The following is a 20,764-nucleotide window of genomic DNA, read 5'->3' as shown; positions in this document are numbered from 1 at the left end:
ACTTACAAATTAGGTGGATGACTTGCTTTATCAAGTCGGGATGGGAACAACATAAATATGCAAATTGTGTTTGTTTTGGGGTGGTTTTGGGGATTGGTTGGTTGGATTTGTTTTTTTAAAAATTCTCCTGCCTGCCCCAGTGTGTTTTGTCTGTGTGCACCCAGAGCAGAATCAGCAACAGCTCCTCACCCTTTCCTTGCACCTCATCTCCAATTTCTCCAGTGCTGTAGTCTGGGTTAAGGATGGCGTGTAGCTTCCCTATGCATCTTCCCACAGCCATGGGAACGGCAGCACAGAAAGATGCAGTGAATGTCACGGGTGACTGGCTACGAAAGAGACAAAAATCCTCCTCCTGGGTGCCCTGACGGGTATCCAAGCCTTGGATGGGCTCAGGACTGCTCCCATCGCTCTCACCAAGCTGACAGCTCGGACCGTGGCCCGTCTCCTGCCGCCTTTCCCGCGGTGACCCGTTCAGCGAGGCCTGCGGGGAGCCCTTCGGGGCACCCGCAGCCGCAGCCGCTGGCCCGGCGGAGCTGTGGCAGCGGAGGAGGAGGGCCTGTTGCGCCAGCAGCAGCAGCGGGGGAGGAGCAGCCGGAGCCGGAGCCGTGCAGCGGGCTGGCCCCGCTCGGGGCTGCGCGGGGAGCGGGTCCGTGCCTGTGGGCCCCGCCGGGGTAAGCCGCAGGTGAGTTCTGTGCCCCTCTTGAATCGCTGCCCCCGCATCCCCTGCAGCAGGAGGAGTGACCGGGGTGGGAACGGAGAGCCGGCTGGGCAGGCAGGAGGCTGCTCCCGGGTTTACTTGGCGCCTTTTTGTGGGTATTGATGGTTTGGGTGTTTTAATCGTTGTTTATTCTGAGTGCCAGTTGCTGCGGTGGGGTTTGTGGTGTTTCGTCTGCATGGCGTTCTGTGCCTTCTGTGTGCAAAGCAGAGCGCTGAGAGTCGCCTCATGCCGTGCTGTCCCTGCCACTCAGCTCTCCCTCACTGCCGTTCAAAAACCACCGGAACGAGAGGATCTAATGCAAGCCTTTCTGCTCTCCAAAGGAGAAAAGTGTATTTTACAGGGAGGTACTAAAATAGGTCTGTTACTGGCTGGTTTCCGTGGGATGGGCCTTAACCCTGAGGTATAAATTTGTCTCGGTGATTTCTCAATCACTGATTTTTGTTGGCATAGGAGATAAAATTGAAAAGGGAAAACAACCCCGCTCCCCCCAAAATAACACAAAACCTGTGAACTTCCAAAAGACCCATGATGGCGTAAGTAACTACTCATTTTGGTCCCGTAGATCCAAAGGAGAGTTCTTGGAAGCAGGTTCTTGACGCTGCCAGCAGGGTGAAGACCTGGCACAAACCAGATAAGGACAGCACTGTCAGATCCGTCATTCACTCCCTGAAACCTTTCCTGTTAAACAGAATATTCAGTATCCCTGCTTAGTCCATCTTGCCTGTCCCACACGCTGCTGTGAACAGCACTTTCAGGAGCTGAAGCTGTGGTGAGGTGTACTTGCCCTTCTCAGAAGTATTAATTAATTAATTAACTCTTAGAAGTTTTAATTAATTTTGTGTCAACAGCTATGTGACTGATCTGGGATGTTGCCTTTACGAAGCTGGATGAAGAACAATGTCCTTCTGTCCTTGCACACAAACCAAGTGCAAAATTAAGTACATAAATGCACCCTGGGAAAGTGGTCAGTGAAGGGAAGGAGGGAGACGTTGGTAGGTTGCTGATGCTTTCTATTCCAGTTAGGAGGATTGGCATTTGTGAATTCCCAGTCCCAATGAAAGGATGGAAGAAAACCAAATCAAAAGTATCACCAATGTTATTAAAAAACCTAAAACCCTAAAAGCACAACTATTTGGTTCTGCAAGTACTAATTGAAAATACAGAAAAGTAATGAAAATTGAGTAAATAAACACTTCACCTTTAAATAGGAAAGGGAAAAAAAGCAAAACTATTAACTTATAACACACTGAAAGTGTTTACTTATAGCTCTGTATTCTACAGCTGTGCCTTGGTCATGGCTCAGGCCAGTTTCATATCAGAACAGCTCAAACAAAACCTCATAGGTGTTAGAATGGCCCTTTTCTTTATGGTATCAGCCTTTCCCAAATATCAAATATTTCATTTTAAACTCGAAGCATGATAATTGTGAGCATCAGCTCTGACTTACTTCCAACCATCTAACAAGGAAGGAATTTCTTGGCTCAGAAGTTCTGGCTTTTCTTCCCTGGTGTTTTATATGCCCAGAGCAGTGTAAAAGACTGAAAAAAATTTAGCTGATGGAGAATGTATGCCAGCTTTTGCTGTAAGAGAGAACACTGTCAAGCCTTGTATCCAGATTTATGCCTCCCCCCTTGATAGCTCACACTTGTGAAACTACAATAAATATGTGCACCAAAAAATACCTGACATACAAAACAGTGTACTGCCATATCTCTTGTTAGAATCTATGGGACAAGTAGCGGACCAGTTAGAGTTGAGCAAATACAATGATAACTATCCACAAATTACTTGGATCTTACTTCCCAGTCTGAGAAGTACCTCCATGGGATATAATCAGTAAGAAAAGAGCCATGTTTAATCAGGCTGCAAGCTGTGAAGAGTCCTGATCTTTATTCAAACAGGCATCTTCACTTTCTTACGAACACATTGACTGAGTATCTAACTAGTAGCATCTAGAGAAAACACATTGTTGAAATTCCTCTGAAAATCAAACTGGATCAGTCAGGCTTAAGTTGGGGCAAAGAGTCCCCTCCTGAAGTTTTAGAAACCTCTTAGAGTTTTAGAAACTATAGTTGTTCTAACTTTATTGCAGAGTCACTTGCACTGAAATGTACACAGGACCTGTGACACTTTAGAGCTAATGATCCTGCTAAGTGGTGCTGATAGCAAATAACCTTTTTTATGTGCTGAAAGGAGGCACAAATAGAGAAAGATTACAGCCATAGTTTTAAAAAGGAATGAAGAGGTTAGCTTAGACAACTGTGATTCTAAAACTCAAGATTTTTTTTTTTTTTTTGTCCTTGAATTTCTAAGCTTTATACTGTGCTTCGGTTAGTTTCTGTCTCTTAGGTACAGCATACAGAGGGACACAGAAAACTTTAAACTTGAAATTGGGCTGAGAGGATTTTTACACATGGTCTGTGGAGAAAAGACATCACTGAGAAGTCTTCCATTCGGAAAACAGTGTTTATTTGCTTCTCCTTAACTTTTCCACCTTTATTTCTTTCTTCAGGTTTGCAGCGATGGTAAGGGAAGATGTAAATGACAGTGAAGATTCTGAACCATCAGTATGTGAGAGAAATGGCATGATTCCCATGCATGAGCAAAGCGAGGTAATTAACTAGGATCCCAAAGTATCATTCTAGTCAGAGAGAACCCTCCTGTTCCTTTTTTCCTTTTTTAAAATTAAAATTCTTAATGTAAAAGGCACTTAAAAGTAAGCATATGGTATTGAGTGCATCTCATATAGATGTTTATAGGGCACATTTTTATGTACATGGCGATCACAGAATCATGGGGTAAACAAGTAACTCCATGCTGTAAGCTCACAGGATTTGTGTTCCAGTCATGACTCTGAGTAAGGAATATATATATATATATAGAGAGAGAGAGGAGGAAGAGACTGAAAAGTAATCAGAAATGTGGAACTATTACTGGAGAAGGGCCAAACCACATTATAAGCAGAATTCCATGTCTACAGTATGACAATATGCTGACATGAATAATCATACGGAAGGCAGATGATTAACTTGTCAAAAATAATGCTAAAATTAAGTGAGACATATCCAAAAATGGTCAAAAAGTGCTTTGTTTATGAATATGAATAAGTAGATGTACAAGTATAAGAGAACACCTTCAAGGGAATGACTCCCAGTTATAGTTTTTCTCCATCTCTACTTTGACTTACCAGCTTGAGCCTTCCAGCAATGGATCATGTGAGTAAGGTTTGTGCTGGCCAGCTCTGCTGTTTCTTTCATCTTTGTTTTGTTATTTTGGTTCAAGGCTTTGCAACAGTAGTTATTAAGGAGTTATATTAAATAAGTACCATCTCAGTGGAATGATGCTAATCATTAATTCTATTGTGAAATCCAGTCTGGAAGCAGAACTTTATCAAATTGTAGAAAATACTAATAAATGTTTAGTTATGTACACAAGACAAGCTCAGCCTGGCCTGCTATTTTTGTTTCTTCATCAAATATGCAAATATTGTTACTGCACCGGTGCTATATCTATTGGGACAGGAGCCCTGTCAGGTGCAGATAAAAAGGCAAATGTCCTGCAGTTTCTCACATGCAATTCTTGGTGCCACACAAAAAACAAACACAGGGCCAAAAGGGCCAAAAATTATCTCAAAGCTGGACATTCCTGTAGTGGTTGTTCAGTTAATGTGGTCACCTGTAGCCGGTGGGGATCCAGTGCATCTCAGCTGACTTCAGGTGGTGCACACTACTTCAAATACAAAGTGCCACTTCTGAGGGAGTCTCCTTGTTTGCCTTCAGCAGGGACCAGCAGCAGGTGCCAAAGGTACTGATGGGAATGCACAAACAGAAGAAACTGCTCTCTTGAACCACTGCGCTCAACAACCTCCAGAGCCAACAGCAGGGTCTTCAGTACCTGCGAGAACATGGAGGCAAATATTTGCTTGTCCTCCTCAGGGTTTACTGGCCCAAACAGTGACAAATGGTAGGTAAGAGGGACAGAGTTTAATTAAAAAGAGAAATGGCAAAAGAAGTACTTGTTTCTCTGAATGGGATGATATCTGTCGACTGTCCTTGAAAATAATGAATGGAAATAGCTGTGTTTTACTTACCACAGCATTGTTTGAATGTTTTAGCCAGAGGAAAAAAAATAAGATGAGACAAAGGATTGAATGTACAGTTTTTGTTTCTCCAGTCTCATATGTTTACTATGGGAGGTATGTTTTTGCACTGCAAACTATTTTTATCACAAGAAAGACGTTCTAATTTTTGTCTTGATAGTTTGTCCTTAGTACTACAGGCTTGCAAAGCAAAGAGTCCTCACTACAAGGCAAACTGATCTATTTTGTTTAGAATTTGTTCTAAACTGAAAACTCCCAAAAGAGATGCCTGGCTAGCCAATTATTTAAGGTTTTTCCTAACAAAAGAAATTTCATGTGTCTTTGATTGCTTCCACGGCCACTTGGAATTCTTAGGCTTTTCTGTTTGGAAATCTGCTGGTCTTCCTTTGCCACCTGTCACCCTCAAGTAGGATTAAGAAAACTCCAATCTGAAAACGAAGGACATTTATTCAAAACATTTTTTATTCTCCTTCAGTCTTCTGTTTTATATGTATGCATGCCTGTTCTCATTGGGCAACCGTTGGAACAGATTTGTGAACCTTGAAAGAGCCTAATGTTTTCACATATTTTATAATATTTTCACACACTGTTCTCATAATATTTTTCAGGATTTTTTTCCTCCTCTGTATTATCCTTCTTTGATTGCTGTATCAAGGGAAGTATTTGTACTCCAGATGTCCAGAGACATGACCCTCTTCAGAATTTTCTTCCCAGGGATCACAATTGCACAATTTCAATTGTGAACATATTGCACAAACACATTCAGCCAAAAAATTACACTTCAGTTATTTTAGAAATTAGACTGGAGCTGCACTCATCAGTTTGAAGATACAGCCACGCTGTTCAACAGTAGATTTTACTGTGGTTCTGAAGTAGCTGAAGGAAGATAAGCAAATGCAAGATAAGTTAGTGAAAGTCTTTGCTTTAAGTTTGGAACCAAGGAAGTGCTTTTCACAGCAGACCAAGGCTCACTAAATTTATTTTTGTTTCATGATGTTTGTGTTACCAATTTTAAAGTATTTTAGCATGTATAAAATCAGAACATCAGTTTAGGGACCATGAAAGATTAACTGCATTGTTATGATTAAATTAATTTTTAAGGTAAGTAATTTCATTTCTACAAGTCATGACTAACGTTTTTCTTCAATAGCAAAACAAATGTGACCTAACAGCAAAGTGGTTGCTGAGAGATGATTAAATGTTAATTATTTTTTGTTTTGTTCCAGTTGCATTTGTCGTTCTGGTTTGGGCTGTGGTGTGGTCCATAAGTGGGGCTGAGTGTCTCCCAGGTGGAAATCTCTTTGGAATTCTGTTTCTTTATTTCTTTGCTGTCATCGGAGGTAAAATTTTTGGATTCATTAAAATACGAACACTGCCCCCTCTCCCTGCTCTTCTGGGTAAGAGATCCTTCCTTCTTTCCTTCCTGCATATTTTGTATTGTTTAAACCATCAAGTAGTATCTGTATGGGTGGATGTGTTTGGATTGGGAACAAATAAACTGTCACATTCAAAATCTGTAGCTTTTCCAAATGACTTTTTCTGGTCCTCTCTAAAAAGGTGCAAAATTGCCCAGACTGGCTCAGGTGAAATTAACATCTTAATTCTTTGTGGGTCAGAGGATTGTTTGCATACAGATTCAAAGTTTATTGTCCTTCAGACCCTTCTGTCACAGTTACTTAAAGTTTGGGTTTAATAATAGCAAACAGGAATCTTAATCCAGATATCATTTTACAGTAATCTCTTTGCAAAATTGTTGCTGAGCTGTTTCTTTAGTGTCTCATACAATGAAAGTGTTTTCCAAAGAAAACATTACAGCAATTCCCTACTACTCATAGTCCAAAGGATTTCTTTCTTCTCCTTCCTTTATCTAAAGACAATTGAAACCTGAGAAAATAAATTCACAACAAGGAATAATTCTTCTGCAAAGAGTTATTCTGATTCAATCACAACTTTTTTTTTCACATCAGCATCTTATTTTATCTTACATAGAAATGAAAATAGAAATGGGAGATGAAAATAACGTTAATCCTGACATCTTTAAAATCTTTTCTGGCTTCTTTCCTAGAGGAGTTTTTATACTTGCTTAGATGAGTACAGTATTTTGAAGCGCTGTAATGTCAGTGAAGCTGGAAATGAAGCTCCAGGTTCTTCTCAGCAGCTGTATGCTGTCCCCTTGCTGTGTTTAGTGCACAGATGAGTATAGCTGCTGACAGACAGTAAAACTGCTTGGTGAGGTGGGCCAGGCGTGACTCTGTACCTGCACATCTGGCGTTGTGCCTCACGCAGGAGCTCCACACACGGCTCTGTCCATGCAGCCTGTGCGCTCTTGTGCTGCTTAGTTTCACCAGAGGAAAAAAAATTCAAATGAGAGGGAGGGAGGTTTTGCATATGGCATGCATACCTGCAGTATGAACACAGAATATCACATGCAAGGAGTCTGCCCTTTCTAAGTAAACACCCTCTTAAACAAATAAAAGTATTTCTGACCATTTGGGTTATGCTTGTTTGAGAGTTTTTTAATTACATCTGTATCTGAAAGTTATGAGTTGAGCATGAAACTGCTTGTCAGACAGGTAATACTGGACAACAGAAACTTCAGCATGACAGCACATGTCTCTTGCGTTGTTTAGGACAGAGTTCATTGTTCCAGTCCCCAGTCTTTGAGGAAAACTGGAGAAATCTATGACTCAGAAGATGAGACAGACAATGTCTGTGAATATTCTGCTTTTACATTAAAAATTCAAACCATGTGCTCTTACATGCCTATAACCCACTTTTGCTAGGTCCAGTGTAAGGTGGCTGGCTGAGCACTTAAGCACCGTATTGTGAGCCTCTCTCAGGAAAAAAGGAGTGAAATTGGTACTGAAACAACCAATAATATATTTTAGATGCATGTTGCAGAGAGATTTCTGCAGCAGGAATAATGGAGCAAATCAGTTAAGGTGTCCTTTGAGGTGGAGATTTTTTGCTTTGTTAAGTAGATTCCCAGATCGGGGTAGGTCCAGTGACTTGGACCTCATGCAAATGTTGCAAAGAGCATGTGATCACAATGCCAGTCTCATACAATTGTCATGAGGTACCACAAATTAATTATGACACTGGTTTTTTCCAAGAGGTGGTGGAAAGAACAATGTCTGGAAAGTTTAGAGTGTCCCAGGACAAATCAAGTTCACAGTCAAGGCTCACACTGAGCTGGGACCAACCTGACTACAGTGATTTGTTTACTTTTTGTCTTTTTTTGTTTCCTGTTTCTAAACATGACTAATATAAAATTATGCCACAAAAATCTATCTTTGAATCATCAGGACTCACAATCAATCCTCTGCAGATCCATATTTAAACTCAGCTTTTCCAGTACTTTTCCATATCCTTCCAGAGCTGTGGCTTTGATACCTTTGCAGGAAGTCTCTGCTTGGACAGCTTTACTAATATTTGTAACATGCTGTATCTTGAAAGTAGCTCAAATAGAGGATAAAGCAAAGTTTCTGATTTCCCTTCTCTTTTTTGTCCCCTCTTTGTGTAAGAGTCTCATTGCTAGACCACTTGAAAATGTTTAAGTTAGTCCATGATGAGCTGGTTTAGATTATATTTCCTAATGAATGCAGCATTATGGTTCCTGTGATACCTGCATTCTTGCACCTAAGAGGATTTTTAACAATTCCCAACTTCTGAGATAAATACACAATATTAGATGATCTTCCTATTTTTGTATTAAAAGAAGCTAACAGGAAAAAAATCTCTAAGAATGCAGAGGTGTCTGCTTATGGTAAATATGACCTGCAGCTGGTACGCGAGGCTGAGTTCTTTTGACTCAGACTAAAGCTGTGTATCAGCATCCTGCTGATTTATTCATTGGTGACCTGCTGTGTTCTGAGGCTACTTTCACTGCTTTAAATATGTTTATCTCTTCTCATGCCTCCGTCCCATTGTTAAAATATGGCTAATAATTTGGAATACAAATTGTTTATTTTTTCTCTTATGAAAACATGATATGGTGTCTGTTTTTAAGAGTGCTTTTCTTGTGCAAAAAAAGCAAATCATTTGACAGGAGCTTGTTTGTTTTGACTTAAGGGATGCTACTTGCTGGTTTCCTAATCCGAAATACCCCATTCATCAGTGACTTTGTCCAGATAAACCTACGCTGGTCTGCAGCACTGAGGAATATTGCTCTTTCCATTATCTTGACCCGAGCAGGACTTGGCCTGGATCCAAAGGTATGGCACCAGCCATTTGTGTGTGGCAGACTATATAACAGCAATCAAAAAAAAAATTGAATAATTGGTTCCATTAAGAATATTGAACTGCTCCGTCTTGGAGCATCTGCAAATTAGATCATTACAGAAAGCATAATTTCTGTTGTATAATTATATGTATGTTAATATTGGCAGTTGGATTTGTAAAGTAGGCAAGCAATCAAAAAAAAAAAAAACCTGAAGAAAACTGATTTTATGATTATTTTATTTTCCTGAATTTTGTGAGTGGGACATACTGAGGATGTGTGCACTGTCATGGTCTGTCAGGAAGACTTTACTCTCCCTGACAAACTCCCTGTTAGTTTATACTCAAAATCTGAAGCAATGCAAGGGATCCCCAGTCCTTGAAAGAGAATGTTTTTGTGTGGCCAGAAATGCAAAAATCCCAACCAAGCAAAGAAGTGTAAACCCTGTGGTACTTTTTTTACTTTTTTTTTAATTGCCATTTTAATGCAAATATGTTAATTGCAAAGATCAATCCTGCTGCACTACTGAAACAATGATTCTCATCACAGTGAAGCCCATAGCAGTCCTGTGAACAAAAAATAGTCTCTGCACCCTAACAAACATGATACTTCATCAACTGGTGAAGGCACGGTTTTGCTTATTCAAAATGAGCTGGCTGAAGTAAAGCTGTACCATACTGGCCCCTCCCTGTTGAAGAAACCACTCAGAGTTTGTATAAAACTTAGATAAAGTATGGGTAAACTCATTTCTCTTAACCAAGAAAAACTACAGAGTTGCCAATGCTGCAGTTACTTAGGAAAATAAGGTTTTGTCAATATTGAAAAATACCTGTTTTCCTATATTGTCATCATTTTATTTTCCAAGACATTGAGGCTTGTATGAGCATGAACTGTGTGTTTTTAGACACAGCCTGGACAGCCCAAGTTCTGTGAGACTGCATTTCTTTCTATTCATAACAACTTTTTTTTGCTGAGGGAACTTCATTTTTGACTTCTTTTTCTTCCATGTGGTAAGAAAACTGTCACTTGGACTCTGTGTGTGGCAATGCTTTGATGCAGTTACAGTTGTTCCTCATGTAATTGAAACTCTGAAAACAAAGAAGTCAGTCCTGATTATGCTGGGATAAACTGGACTGGTAAAAAGTGGAACTCGCTGATTTTTATTTCTTTTTTTTTTAAATTTCATGTCAAAATTAAGGACCTGTCCTAGCAGACTCATGTTTGTGACTAGCTATTAAAGATAGCTGTTAGAAGCAAATATGCCAGTTTAGGAAATTTTTTTAAAAGTTGCTGAGCCAAAAGGAGCTTAATCTCTAAATATCACATGAGAGACAGCTGAAAGATGCTTGGCTCCTTGTGCCAAGTTGATGTAGTTCTACAGCTTTTCATGATTTGTTCATAGATTTTGGGGCGATTTGGGGGGTTGCTCATGCAACTTCTGGGATTATAGTAAAATCTTTTATGGATGGAGCAAATGACAAGAAGCCAAACAGAAATTTCTGTTACTCCTTCCTGTGACATTCAGGAACCTTATTAAACCTAGATTCACTGCCACACTTGAAATTTTGTATCCAAATCCGGCTGGGCTTGGGCTTCTCTCTAGTTTAGGCCATGTCATGTCCTATAGTGCAGCTCAGACAGGATTCTTTAACAAGCCACATCAGATTGTAAATGTTTTGCCTCTGTGAAGCCAAAGGTACTGACACTATTGTATAATTGCAGGCTCTTAAGAAGCTCAAAGCTGTCTGTTTACGGCTTGCTTTCGGACCGTGCCTCTCAGAAACAGGCACAGCTGCTGTCCTTGCCTACTTGTTCCTGCATTTGCCATGGCAATGGGGATTTATATTAGGGTAATGTACTGCCTTTTCTCCTGTATGACAAAAGTGCTGGTTTCCAGGCTGCAGCTCAATGATCCAACTGTGGTTAGTTCTCTGTGCCAAGCAGAGGCCTCAGTTCAATGCCATTTGGGAAGCTGTGCTCAGCCCCTCTGGTCTTCTGCTTACCCTTTATGTCTGGCTCTGTGGCTTATTTAAAGGTCATATTTTCAGGCTGCGGAGGAGTACTTGCAACATTATTTTTCTGTGTTTGTAACCTGAGCACTTGAAGAAAGAAGAATGGTGCAATCCCTGAGTCTTGAACCACAACAAAGGGGGCTTTTAGGGACAGCAAATTATACCGCAGTTTGGAGAATCTTCGTACTGGAATCCAGAACTTCCACACGGAGATGCACATAGGACAGCCTTCCTGTCACAAGTCAAGGACACGGATATGGCATAGTATATTTTAGAGTAACATCCTTGAAGAGAAGAACTTTTCCATCTAGTCCTGTTATCTAAATTGGTAGACTTGGGCCAGACCCATACACTAGAACAAGATGGGTGGACTCCTCCTCTGACACATGCTGAATTTTCTGAGAAGGAGCTGGGCTGCTGAGTCATAAGCACGTCTAGACCAGGTTTCCAAATGGGACAATCCAGGCGTCTATCAGGGAGCATAACTGGCCTGCAGTGGAAACTCCAGTTTTAGTCTGTGGAACCCTTTACTTTTAATGTTACTGAGTTGGACAGAAAGTAAGAGCTGATTGCAGATCTGCATAGAAATATCCCTGCTTGTAATTAGAGGGGAAAGGTTAAGAAAGTACTTTACATAAAAGTCTACTTATTTATACTTCAAAAGAATTAAGGTCAGAACATTTGGAAGTTTTTTTAGTTCAGTGCTTTCTTTTTGAGATGCTGAACCTGTGTGTTTTCAGTTTTGTTCTAGGTGCAGTGTCCCCTGCTGTGGTTGTTCCCTCCATGCTGATTTTACAAGCTGGGGGATATGGGGTGGAGAAAGGTGTCCCAACTTTGCTAATGGCAGCTGGCAGCATCGATGACATTCTGGCTATCACAGGCTTCAACACTTGTCTTGGGATGGCTTTCTCTTCCGGTATGCTGGTTAATCTGTACACGATGAAATGCAGAACAGTGATATCTTGGAGACTGTGTGCTCTGTTACAGCTGACTGGTTTGTAACTTAATGGCATCTCGTTATAAAATTCATGTATAGCCTTAAATACTGAGATGGAAATTACTCATGTTCAAAAGTTGATGTAACGTGGTCAGCTCTGAGTTGTGGGTCACAACAACTTCCAGAGAACATTTTTCCCTGACTGCTCCCTTACCTGCCAAGTCTGGGCCCTGCATGCCCAACATGATGCTTTAAAATTTCACTGGGTTTGGCAATATTCTGACAGTGGCTCTTTCTCTGACTTCTCTTGCACACTTTCTTGGCATGAGCTTTCAGAGAAAGAAAGTTGCACCATCCAGTTCCTTCAAGCCCATAGGTTCCCTCCTGAACTCCTTTGCCCCAAGTAATTTAAAGCAGACACTGTCCTGGAATCACCCTCATAGGTCTAGAGCATGGTTTGAGTGAACGTCTGTGGATGGCTTACTGAATGTGTTTTCCTTTTGTGAAATAGGTTCTACTCTGTACAATGTGCTCCGTGGAGTGCTGGAGGTCACTGTTGGCATAGCAGCTGGGGGAATTCTGGGAATGTTTGTTCGATATTTCCCAAGCCATGATCAGGTAAAAATTTTTTTAAAAATTACAATAAAGTGATTCTTTGCTAAGGGATTCTTTTCTTTAGTTATTAATTTCCAGCTTCCTGTGAAGCTGGTTTTGGGGAAAGCTTTTGCAGTGTTAGCACCTTCCAGATTGCAAAACCTATCACGATCAAGTGAGGATGTGTTTTAAAGGTGATTACTTATTTACTGCACCAATAATAATGTATGATCTCATTGTCTTTCCTGATGGAAGTTTGGAATCCAGCTCACCATCCTGCTGTCATTGAAGGTAGTGGAAATGGAGGAAGCGTCTGATACCCATTTCAGACAGTAAAATAATAATTTATAAGATTGATGCAAGACACATGTACTTCTTTAAGATGTATCCAGTGGGCCTGAGATTAAAAATTAATAAAGCAGATGTATTAGAGGCTTAAAGTGATTGATCATATCATTAGTATTAATTAGAATGTGTTACTTTCCATAAAAATTACATCTATAGAAAGTGTCAGATGAATTTTCTCTTGAGGGGTAATTAAATGAACAGAAAATTGTAGAAGAATGTAGATACACTCTGGACTACCAAAGTCAGTATTCAGAGCATCTATTGCCCTCATTGGCATCAAATTTTGTTATTAAATAATGTAAGAAGTGTGATACAAGAGCTAAAGAGTTAGAAAGAAATGAGGAACAATGGTAGATAACTGTCTGCTGTGAGACTGAATGAAAGAAAACTAGATTTTTCCTGGCAAATGTTTGACTTGTCCTTAAAAACATCTGGTGGCAAAGATTTCGCCTTTCCTTGGATAAACTGTTGTAATACTTGACTACACAGGTAGAAAATCCTGCTATCACAGAGTTGAGGCAGAGCTGCTGGAACAGCGCATCATGTTTCTTGTGATAAAAATAGCCTAGTGGCAATAAGAACTTGGGTGAGCAGAGGGAAAAAAAATTACATTTTCAAAATTTTTATTCTTAGAAATTAATGTCTGCAAAAAATTCTTCAATCCAACTGAGCAGTTCAAGTCTCACTTGGAAGTTTTGATTCCTTCAGAATTATTAATTTTTAATTTTCTTTTCAAGTACTTATTTTCAAAATTAACAGGAATAACTTTTCCCCCCATTTCTGAAAGAAATTCACTTTTTTGTTTGTTTCTTTCCTTGGCTGCAGGCATCTTTGGCATGGAAGAGATCGTATTTTGTACTTGGACTGTCCATGTTTGCTGTTTTTGGCAGCATCTACTTTGGCTTCCCTGGATCAGGAGGGCTTTGCACATTGGTCTTAGCTTTTGTTGCAGGTGTGGGATGGTCGGCTGAAAAGGTGAATGTTTACATAAGAAGCATACCATATCCAAAGTCTGCTGAATGTGCAGCCTGACAGAAGCTTGAATTTCTGTCAGAAATGGTAATGGTATATTTGTGAAGCGTTAGAGGGTGTACAGATTTAAAAAACAAACAAGCAAAAAAACCTCAAAACCCCACCAAACCAAGCAGCACGTTCTGCATTTGTTTTGGAAGTCTTTAGCATTTCCTGTGACAGAAAGTTACCATGTGTGTCAGTAGAGCAATAGGTATGCCAATACAGAGCCTGGGATACTGATTGAGAAATGCTCAGCTTTTCTTAGACATCTTAAGCCATATGAAGGAGACTTAGGCACTTGACAGTAGCAATCCAAAGCTTCAATTCCCAGCTCTGTGCGTGTACACAGTCACTTTATGGTGAAGTTTACAAATCGGTGTTCAAGATGCAGTTGTGGACGTGGCCTGAATACCCTGAGGGTTTGCTCCCTGTGGTTTGAAGGAGGTGAAATGAAAAGCAGTGATTAACTGTCCTCTCTCATCTTTCCCAAATCCCAGCCAGTGTAATTTAGATAAGCTAGAGAGCAGAGTGCACACAATAAATTATGTGAGGCCATATAAAAACCATACAAAAGACTGCTTTTTAGTCACTTTCTCTTAGATACTAGCCTAGTTCATCTTACTGCTGCTGCCCCACTGCATTTCTGTACTGCCTCTTTTGCTTGATACCATCTGTATTTAATGTTTTGAGGGCATCTTTCTCTCCATAGCTATAGCTTTGTGACATTCAGTAGAAGGGGAAGAAAAAGGAAAGGGGGTTAGATATGGTAGAGTCCATGTTATTATCCCTATCTTGACCCTGACTTACAAAGATACCAACGTTTGTTATGACAATGAAAAGAAACTAAGATTGTCAAATTTTAAAGGATGAAAAACTCTTCTTGGGACTTAAGTTAGTCCTTAGTTAAGGACATTGCAGCTGATAAAGCTCTCTACTGAAAAGCTTTTAAATCATTATAGGAGGAAGGACCTTAAAAGAGTATATGCAGTGTATAAAGGCTTAGTTTAAATTCTTTTGATCTGTGAATGAAGCTTCATGACCTTAAGTATATTGATGTCAAATGCCTTAGCTCTTTTTCTCAGATAGAGATAGAGGTGTCTGTGTACCCAATATATTACCAAGGTTTTCCTGCTGAGCTTCTCAAAGGCCACTACCTCCCACTTTCCGTGGTGGAAGGCACTTGACAAACACTGTCTGCAGAGAACAATGAACATTAGATCATTAGATCTATTCCTGGAACAGTCATATGGGCAGTAAATAGGCTGAAATCCATAAAGAGGAGATTTCTGGGGCTTTTTTTTTTTTTTTTAATTTATTTTTATTTTGACAGAACTGAAAAGGGTGAAATAACAAGAAGAAATGAGGTAAAAAATGTTTATATATATACACACACACACACACATATATATATATCCATCCCATTTTCTTCAAGGTTACAGAAGTTTTTGTGTTACTGTAACCTACCATTCCTTGACAGAAGAGCAAGAGGTGTTGCAGGATCAGTCCCAAAGAGAATACCAAGGATGGAACATGGTCTAGGCCCTGGATTCATTTTTAAGTGACACAGCACTGCACTTAGATTTTCCAGCACTCCTATCTGAAGGTTCATTTGCTATTTCAGAACCCACTTAATTAAAAGACAAGTGGTATTTGATATGCTCTGTGTACCTTGTCATGTAAGTGGAAGATTCCTGTTTACCGTGGCAGCAGTTATTTTAGGAAAATTGTGTAAAGTTCAAACGTGAGGAGAAAAGATGGTTTTGCCTTTATACACTATATTGCAGTGGGAAGTTCAGCACTTCTTCCTGCTCTGTGACTTCAGACTTGCTCAGACTGACTTTGCTCCTGCTGACATGGTGAGAGGCCTCTGACTGAGTGCAACACGAACAGAGTTAGGTCATGTCTGAAACTTGGGAGAGTCTGACTCTGCTCAGCTACAAATAGGAGAACATGTTTCGGCATGCAGTTCCCAAAGGCTCAGAAACATCATGGCAAAGGTGTTGAAATGACATCTTTCTAAATACTGAAAATCAACAATGCTTTATTTTCCTTCTCTTGTCTGCAAACTGCTCTGTTACTCTTCAAACACCAGTGCTTTTTATTTCTCCTCTCAAGACATCAAGTATTTATTTACTAGGACAGCTAGAGTCAGTCTGACCTTCAAAAGGTGTGTAGCTGATTTTGAAAGTATTAGGTCAAAGGAAGAGGAGCAATTCTGAACAATGTTTATGAAACATTTTCACTTTGTCCTATGATTACTTAACTGTTGTGGTCTGCTTGGCCATCTTTTTGTGAATTTACAGATTAGTTTTGTTTCTATTGCAGAGGGAAATTGAAAAAATTGTGGCAGTTGCATGGAATATCTTTCAACCTTTTCTTTTTGGTTTAATTGGAGCAGAAGTATCCATTACATCTCTTAGGCCTGAAACTGTTGGTAAGATCATTCACAAATTATCCAGCCTTTATTACTGGCTTTGAAAGAATCTCTGTAAAGAAATCTAAAACAAAGCAGACTATGGCTGGTGCGGGGAGCATTACCCCCCCCCCCCCCCCCCCCCCCCAAAAAAAAAATCAAACAACCAGAAGCACCTCTGCACAAAATTACTGAGAAGTGTTTGTCTGTTGCAGGGCTCTGTGTTGCTATATTAGGCATTGCCCTAGTTGTGCGAATCATAGCAACGTTCCTGATGGTGTCTTTTGCTGGGTTTAATTTCAAGGAGAAGGTATTTGTCTCACTGGCATGGATTCCCAAAGCCACTGTCCAGGTAAACAATCCAACATCACTTTCATTCCAAGCTAAATCTATTTTCTTCAGCACAGCTCCCTGTAACTAGCAGAGTGGTAAGCAGGGAAAGGTTCAGGCTCAGTGACAGCTAAATGCAGAATATTGACTGTTCATACTCTAAAACACTCTTAACTGCTTAAAAAGTGTGTGGAGAACTTTATATGTGCAGGCATTTTGCTTGCATCCAGGATTTACTCTTAGTAATGACAGTGAATTATACATACATATACCATAGGAAATTTAACCATTTCTCAGCCATTGCTGATTATTGTGCCTTTACATACAAATTCTGAGAACTCCCAAATGTAAAAGCATTTCCCTCTTACACATGAAGTGTCTGCAAGGACAGTCACATCCAAACTCGGAATGGGTTTCAGTTTGTGATTTTTTTGGTAAGGAGTAGTCTGAGAGCCACATTAGTAGAGTTGCCACAGGCTGGCTACATTCCTACTCCTTTGTTTCAGTGATTGTCAAGTCATTTAGACTTTGCCTCAGTAGCATGATTACTTGCAAACAAAAGTTGCTAATCAAAACAGGCAAGGCTTATTACATGATCAGTGAATTAAATTTTCAGAAGCTGCCACTAGTTGACTATTGCCAAGATATGTTCTCCAAGTGTGGCATTTTCACAACTGCAATACACAATATACTGGCCTATTTCATTAATTTCACATTGTCCAGAAATGAGGATAAAATGGCAGCTAAGCAATGTTCTTCACAGGAGGAAACCACACAGATAAACTCATTAGCTTAGGAAATTCCAAGCATAGTCAAGTGAAAATTGTTCTCTCAGGTGTAATATAATGTTTACTTTGCTATGTACAGCCTAAAACAAACAGGCTGAATGTACTAAAAGTGTCAAATTCATGTGAATTGTTGACTCATGATATGTTCCCATTTTTCCTCATTCAGTGCCAAAGCTTCCTTGCTCCATCTCAGCAATGTTTTCTTCCCTGCAGGCTGCAATAGGTTCTCTTGCCCTGGATACAGCAAGACGACATCAAGATGAACAACTGGAAAAGTATGGAATGGATGTACTGACAGTAGCTTTCTTGGCCATCTTGATCACTGCTCCAATTGGAGCCCTGGTTATCGGCTTGGCAGGGCCCAGACTTCTGCAGAAGGCTCAGACAAATAGCAAGGAGGATGAGGAAGGTGCGGAGGTTGGAGAAGAGGCAGAGGCCTGTGAACCTTCGTAAGACAGACAACTACAGCACTCTGGTCCTTCAACCCTTACACTTCTGTTGTGTAAATCTGGCATGTCTAATCTTGCTGGAGGAACCTAGAACTATCAGTCACCCCTGCTATTTTTAAAGCAGCCCTGGTGGAGTTCTATAAAATATTTTTATGTGATGATGGTGCCTTGAGATGAAATAGCTGAACATACAGTGAATAAGATGACCTGGCAGTGAGTCACTGAGAAGTTAGCAGTCAAGAGTTACTTGAAATGTGTGGGTGGTGAGGCCAAGGAGAGGGTCAGAACTGTTAAGGCATGGAGTCATGAGGCAGAATATAAGCAGAAAAAAATGGAGACTAATGTGAATAACTTCTTGATGGTTGAAACTGGGCTATGAGATGACAAGTTATACAACTCAAAGAAAGCAACTTCAAAGTTAGAGGTTGCTGACACATAGTGAACAAGTCCTGCCATCAGCTGGTTGATGATGGATGATTGATCAGTTGGTGATTCCCTCTCCTTCCTCATTTGTGTTCCAAAACTTGCCTTTCCCTGTTGCTGTTCTCCCTCACAGCTGAAGCACTCCTTTGTGCCTTCAAGGACTGTCAGCTCTGGTCGTACAGCAAGTGGTACTTACATGCTCAAAGACACAGTTGGGGCTGTCATCGACTGGTAATAAAGATGTTGGTGCCAGCAGAAAAACAGATGGAACCTGAAAATGAGATGAGGGCTGTGGGATGGCTGTAAGGACTGGGGGAGGGTTGTATGGGATTGGGATGGCTGCTTCTTCACCTGAGCACCTCAGCCTTCACACCACAGGATGTCAAGAGAGAGAAGCTGTTCTATAGCCAGGAGTAACCTCTGTTGATCAAAATCTTGCGCTTGCCTTTTAGGTTTGGTATCACTTGACAGATACCAGCAAATCTGTCTGGCTCCAAGTAAGTTGTTGGTAACTCTATTCTGAGGCACATGGTCAGTACAGCATCCATCAGAAACTGGAAGTTACTTTGTTATTTTTTTGGAAAGGCTATTAGATTGTGCCTGTAACTGAGGTGGACAACACTCCTGCAGATTTCTACTCTACAGTTCACTGAACTCATTTTACAGGATACTGTGTAGAATACATTTGATAGTGTCTAGATTTTGGCATTAGTAAGAATGAATCATCTGTATTTTACATTTTAAATGTTTAATATTCAAAACAAAATATGTACAAAAACACTTTTAACTACTTAAATTCTTCTAATGTTGACACTGTACTATTTCCAGAGAGTCATATGCCATACAAATGAGCTGTATATGTAGCTGTACATATATGCCTTTGTATAAGCCTTACTCTCTAAGCAAAAAGAGAGCTTCCTGAGGAAATATTTAAATTTCCTAGCCTGCAGTTCCGGCACAATGGTAAAAATATCAGGAAATTCTTTGGTAAGTTTTCTGTTAACAGTTGTCAGGTACATTATATTTCTCTTAACTGTGCACACTGCTGTTCTTTCTGCTTCCTTGGGAATGTACCATCTTTAGTTCAGTTCAAGTTTGTCTCCTGACCCGAAAGGAAGATGCTTTCAAACTGCACATGATGGGTTTGATGCTGGAGCAATGGTTAAGAGTGCTGTGTGTGGTCATTATTGTGACATACCTGGCCTTCTGTGCCTGTCCTGCCTACTTCAGGTGCACTCCTAGTGTCCTCCTGGCCCAGTCCTGTTCAGTATCTTTACTGATGATCTGGATAAGGGGATTAAGTGCACTGCCCCTAAATTCATGGACAACACAAAGTTGGGTGGCAGTGTTGATCTGCTGGAAAGCAGGAAGTCTCTGCAGGGGATCTGGACTGGCTGGATCAATGGGCTAAGACCAACAGAATGAGGTTCAACAGGGCCAAGTGCTGAGTCCTGCCTTGGGTCACAGCAGCCCCAGGCAGTGCCACAGGCAGGGACAGAGTGGCTGGGAAGCTGCCCGGTGGAAAAGGACCTGGGGGTGCTGGTGACAGCAGCTGAACGTGAGCCAGGGCGAGCCCAGGGGGCCAAGAAGGCCAAGGGCATCCTGGCCTGGATCAGCAATGGTGTGGCCAGCAGGAGCAGTGATTGTCCCCTGTACTGGGCACTGGTGAGGCCACACCTCGAGAGCTGTGTCCTGTCCTGGGCCCCTCACTACAGGGAGGACATTGAGGTGCTGGAGCGTGTCCAGAGAAGGGCAGCGGAGCTGGGGAAGGGTCTGGAGCACAAGTCCTGTGAGGAGCGGCTGAGAGAGCTGGGGGTGTTCAGCTCGGGGGGCACCTCACTGCTCTGCAACGCCCTGGCAGGGGGGTGCAGCCAGGTGGGGATTGGCCTCTTCTCACACACAGCCAGTGACAGGATGAGAGGACAGAGTCATAAGCTTTACTAGAGGAGTTTTAAGTTGGACATTGGGAGGAATTTCTTCACAGAAGGGGTTGTTAAACAGTGGAATGGACTGCCTAGGAAGGTGGTGGAATCATTTTAATTGAAGACTGGACATGGCACTGAGAGTCATGGTCTGGTTGACATGGTGGTCATAGGTTGGATTCAGTGATCTCAGAGGGCTTTTCCAACCTCACTGATTCTATGATTTTGTGAAATGCGTGTAGTTTTAATAGGAGGTTAAGTAATTGAAAATTGTAATGTTGGTAAAGCTAACTCACAAGGTGAAGAAATAGTGTTCAGTTCATCAGTAACTGTCTATAAAATAGTTCTACTTGAGTAAAACTAACAGGAGTTCACTTTTTTGTAGAGCTTTATAAAAAGTATAATCTTCCCACAGGGATCACTATGCCAAATTTGGAATGTGTTCAATAACAGAAGTGTGATGTTTCAAGGATTACAGCCCTTTAAATTTGGACACAA

General features: G+C 40.8%; 1 protein-coding gene across 2 annotated transcripts; it reads left to right on the top strand.

The window, feature by feature from the left end:
* Positions 1-564: 564 nt before the first annotated feature.
* Positions 565-20,041, top strand: LOC121362643 (sodium/hydrogen exchanger 9B2-like). Of its 2 annotated transcripts, none has more exons than XM_041484309.1 (12): positions 565-682; positions 3,231-3,330; positions 4,501-4,681; positions 6,044-6,214; positions 8,889-9,031; positions 10,759-10,886; positions 11,789-11,964; positions 12,497-12,603; positions 13,753-13,902; positions 16,267-16,375; positions 16,570-16,706; positions 17,686-20,041. In XM_041484309.1, the coding sequence occupies exons 2-12, from the start codon at positions 3,241-3,243 to the stop codon at positions 17,923-17,925; spliced, it is 1,632 nt and encodes a 543-aa protein (XP_041340243.1). In that variant the 5' UTR covers positions 565-682; positions 3,231-3,240; the 3' UTR covers positions 17,926-20,041. The 2 variants fall into 2 exon arrangements, with proteins under 2 accessions (XP_041340243.1, XP_041340242.1); XM_041484308.1 differs by having other exon boundaries at positions 4,498-4,681.
* Positions 20,042-20,764: the final 723 nt, after the last annotated feature.

Source organism: Pyrgilauda ruficollis, unplaced genomic scaffold (genome assembly GCF_017590135.1).
Source record: "Pyrgilauda ruficollis isolate IOZ18807 unplaced genomic scaffold, ASM1759013v1 scaffold65, whole genome shotgun sequence".
In the NCBI taxonomy this organism is placed as follows: domain Eukaryota; kingdom Metazoa; phylum Chordata; class Aves; order Passeriformes; family Passeridae; genus Pyrgilauda; species Pyrgilauda ruficollis.
Note: the sequence above shows the minus strand (reverse complement) of the source record. Positions and strands in the feature narration are given on the sequence as shown.

Bases quoted from the DNA above. Each gene is read 5' to 3' on its own strand.
- LOC121362643 (XM_041484308.1), top strand. From the start codon at position 3,241: ATGGTAAGGGAAGATGTAAATGACAGTGAAGATTCTGAACCATCAGTA. The intron at 6,215-8,888 runs GTAAGAGATCCT...TTTTGACTTAAG, and splicing joins CCCTCTCCCTGCTCTTCTGG to GGATGCTACTTGCTGGTTTC. The intron at 13,903-16,266 runs GTGAATGTTTAC...TTTCTATTGCAG, and splicing joins TGGGATGGTCGGCTGAAAAG to AGGGAAATTGAAAAAATTGT.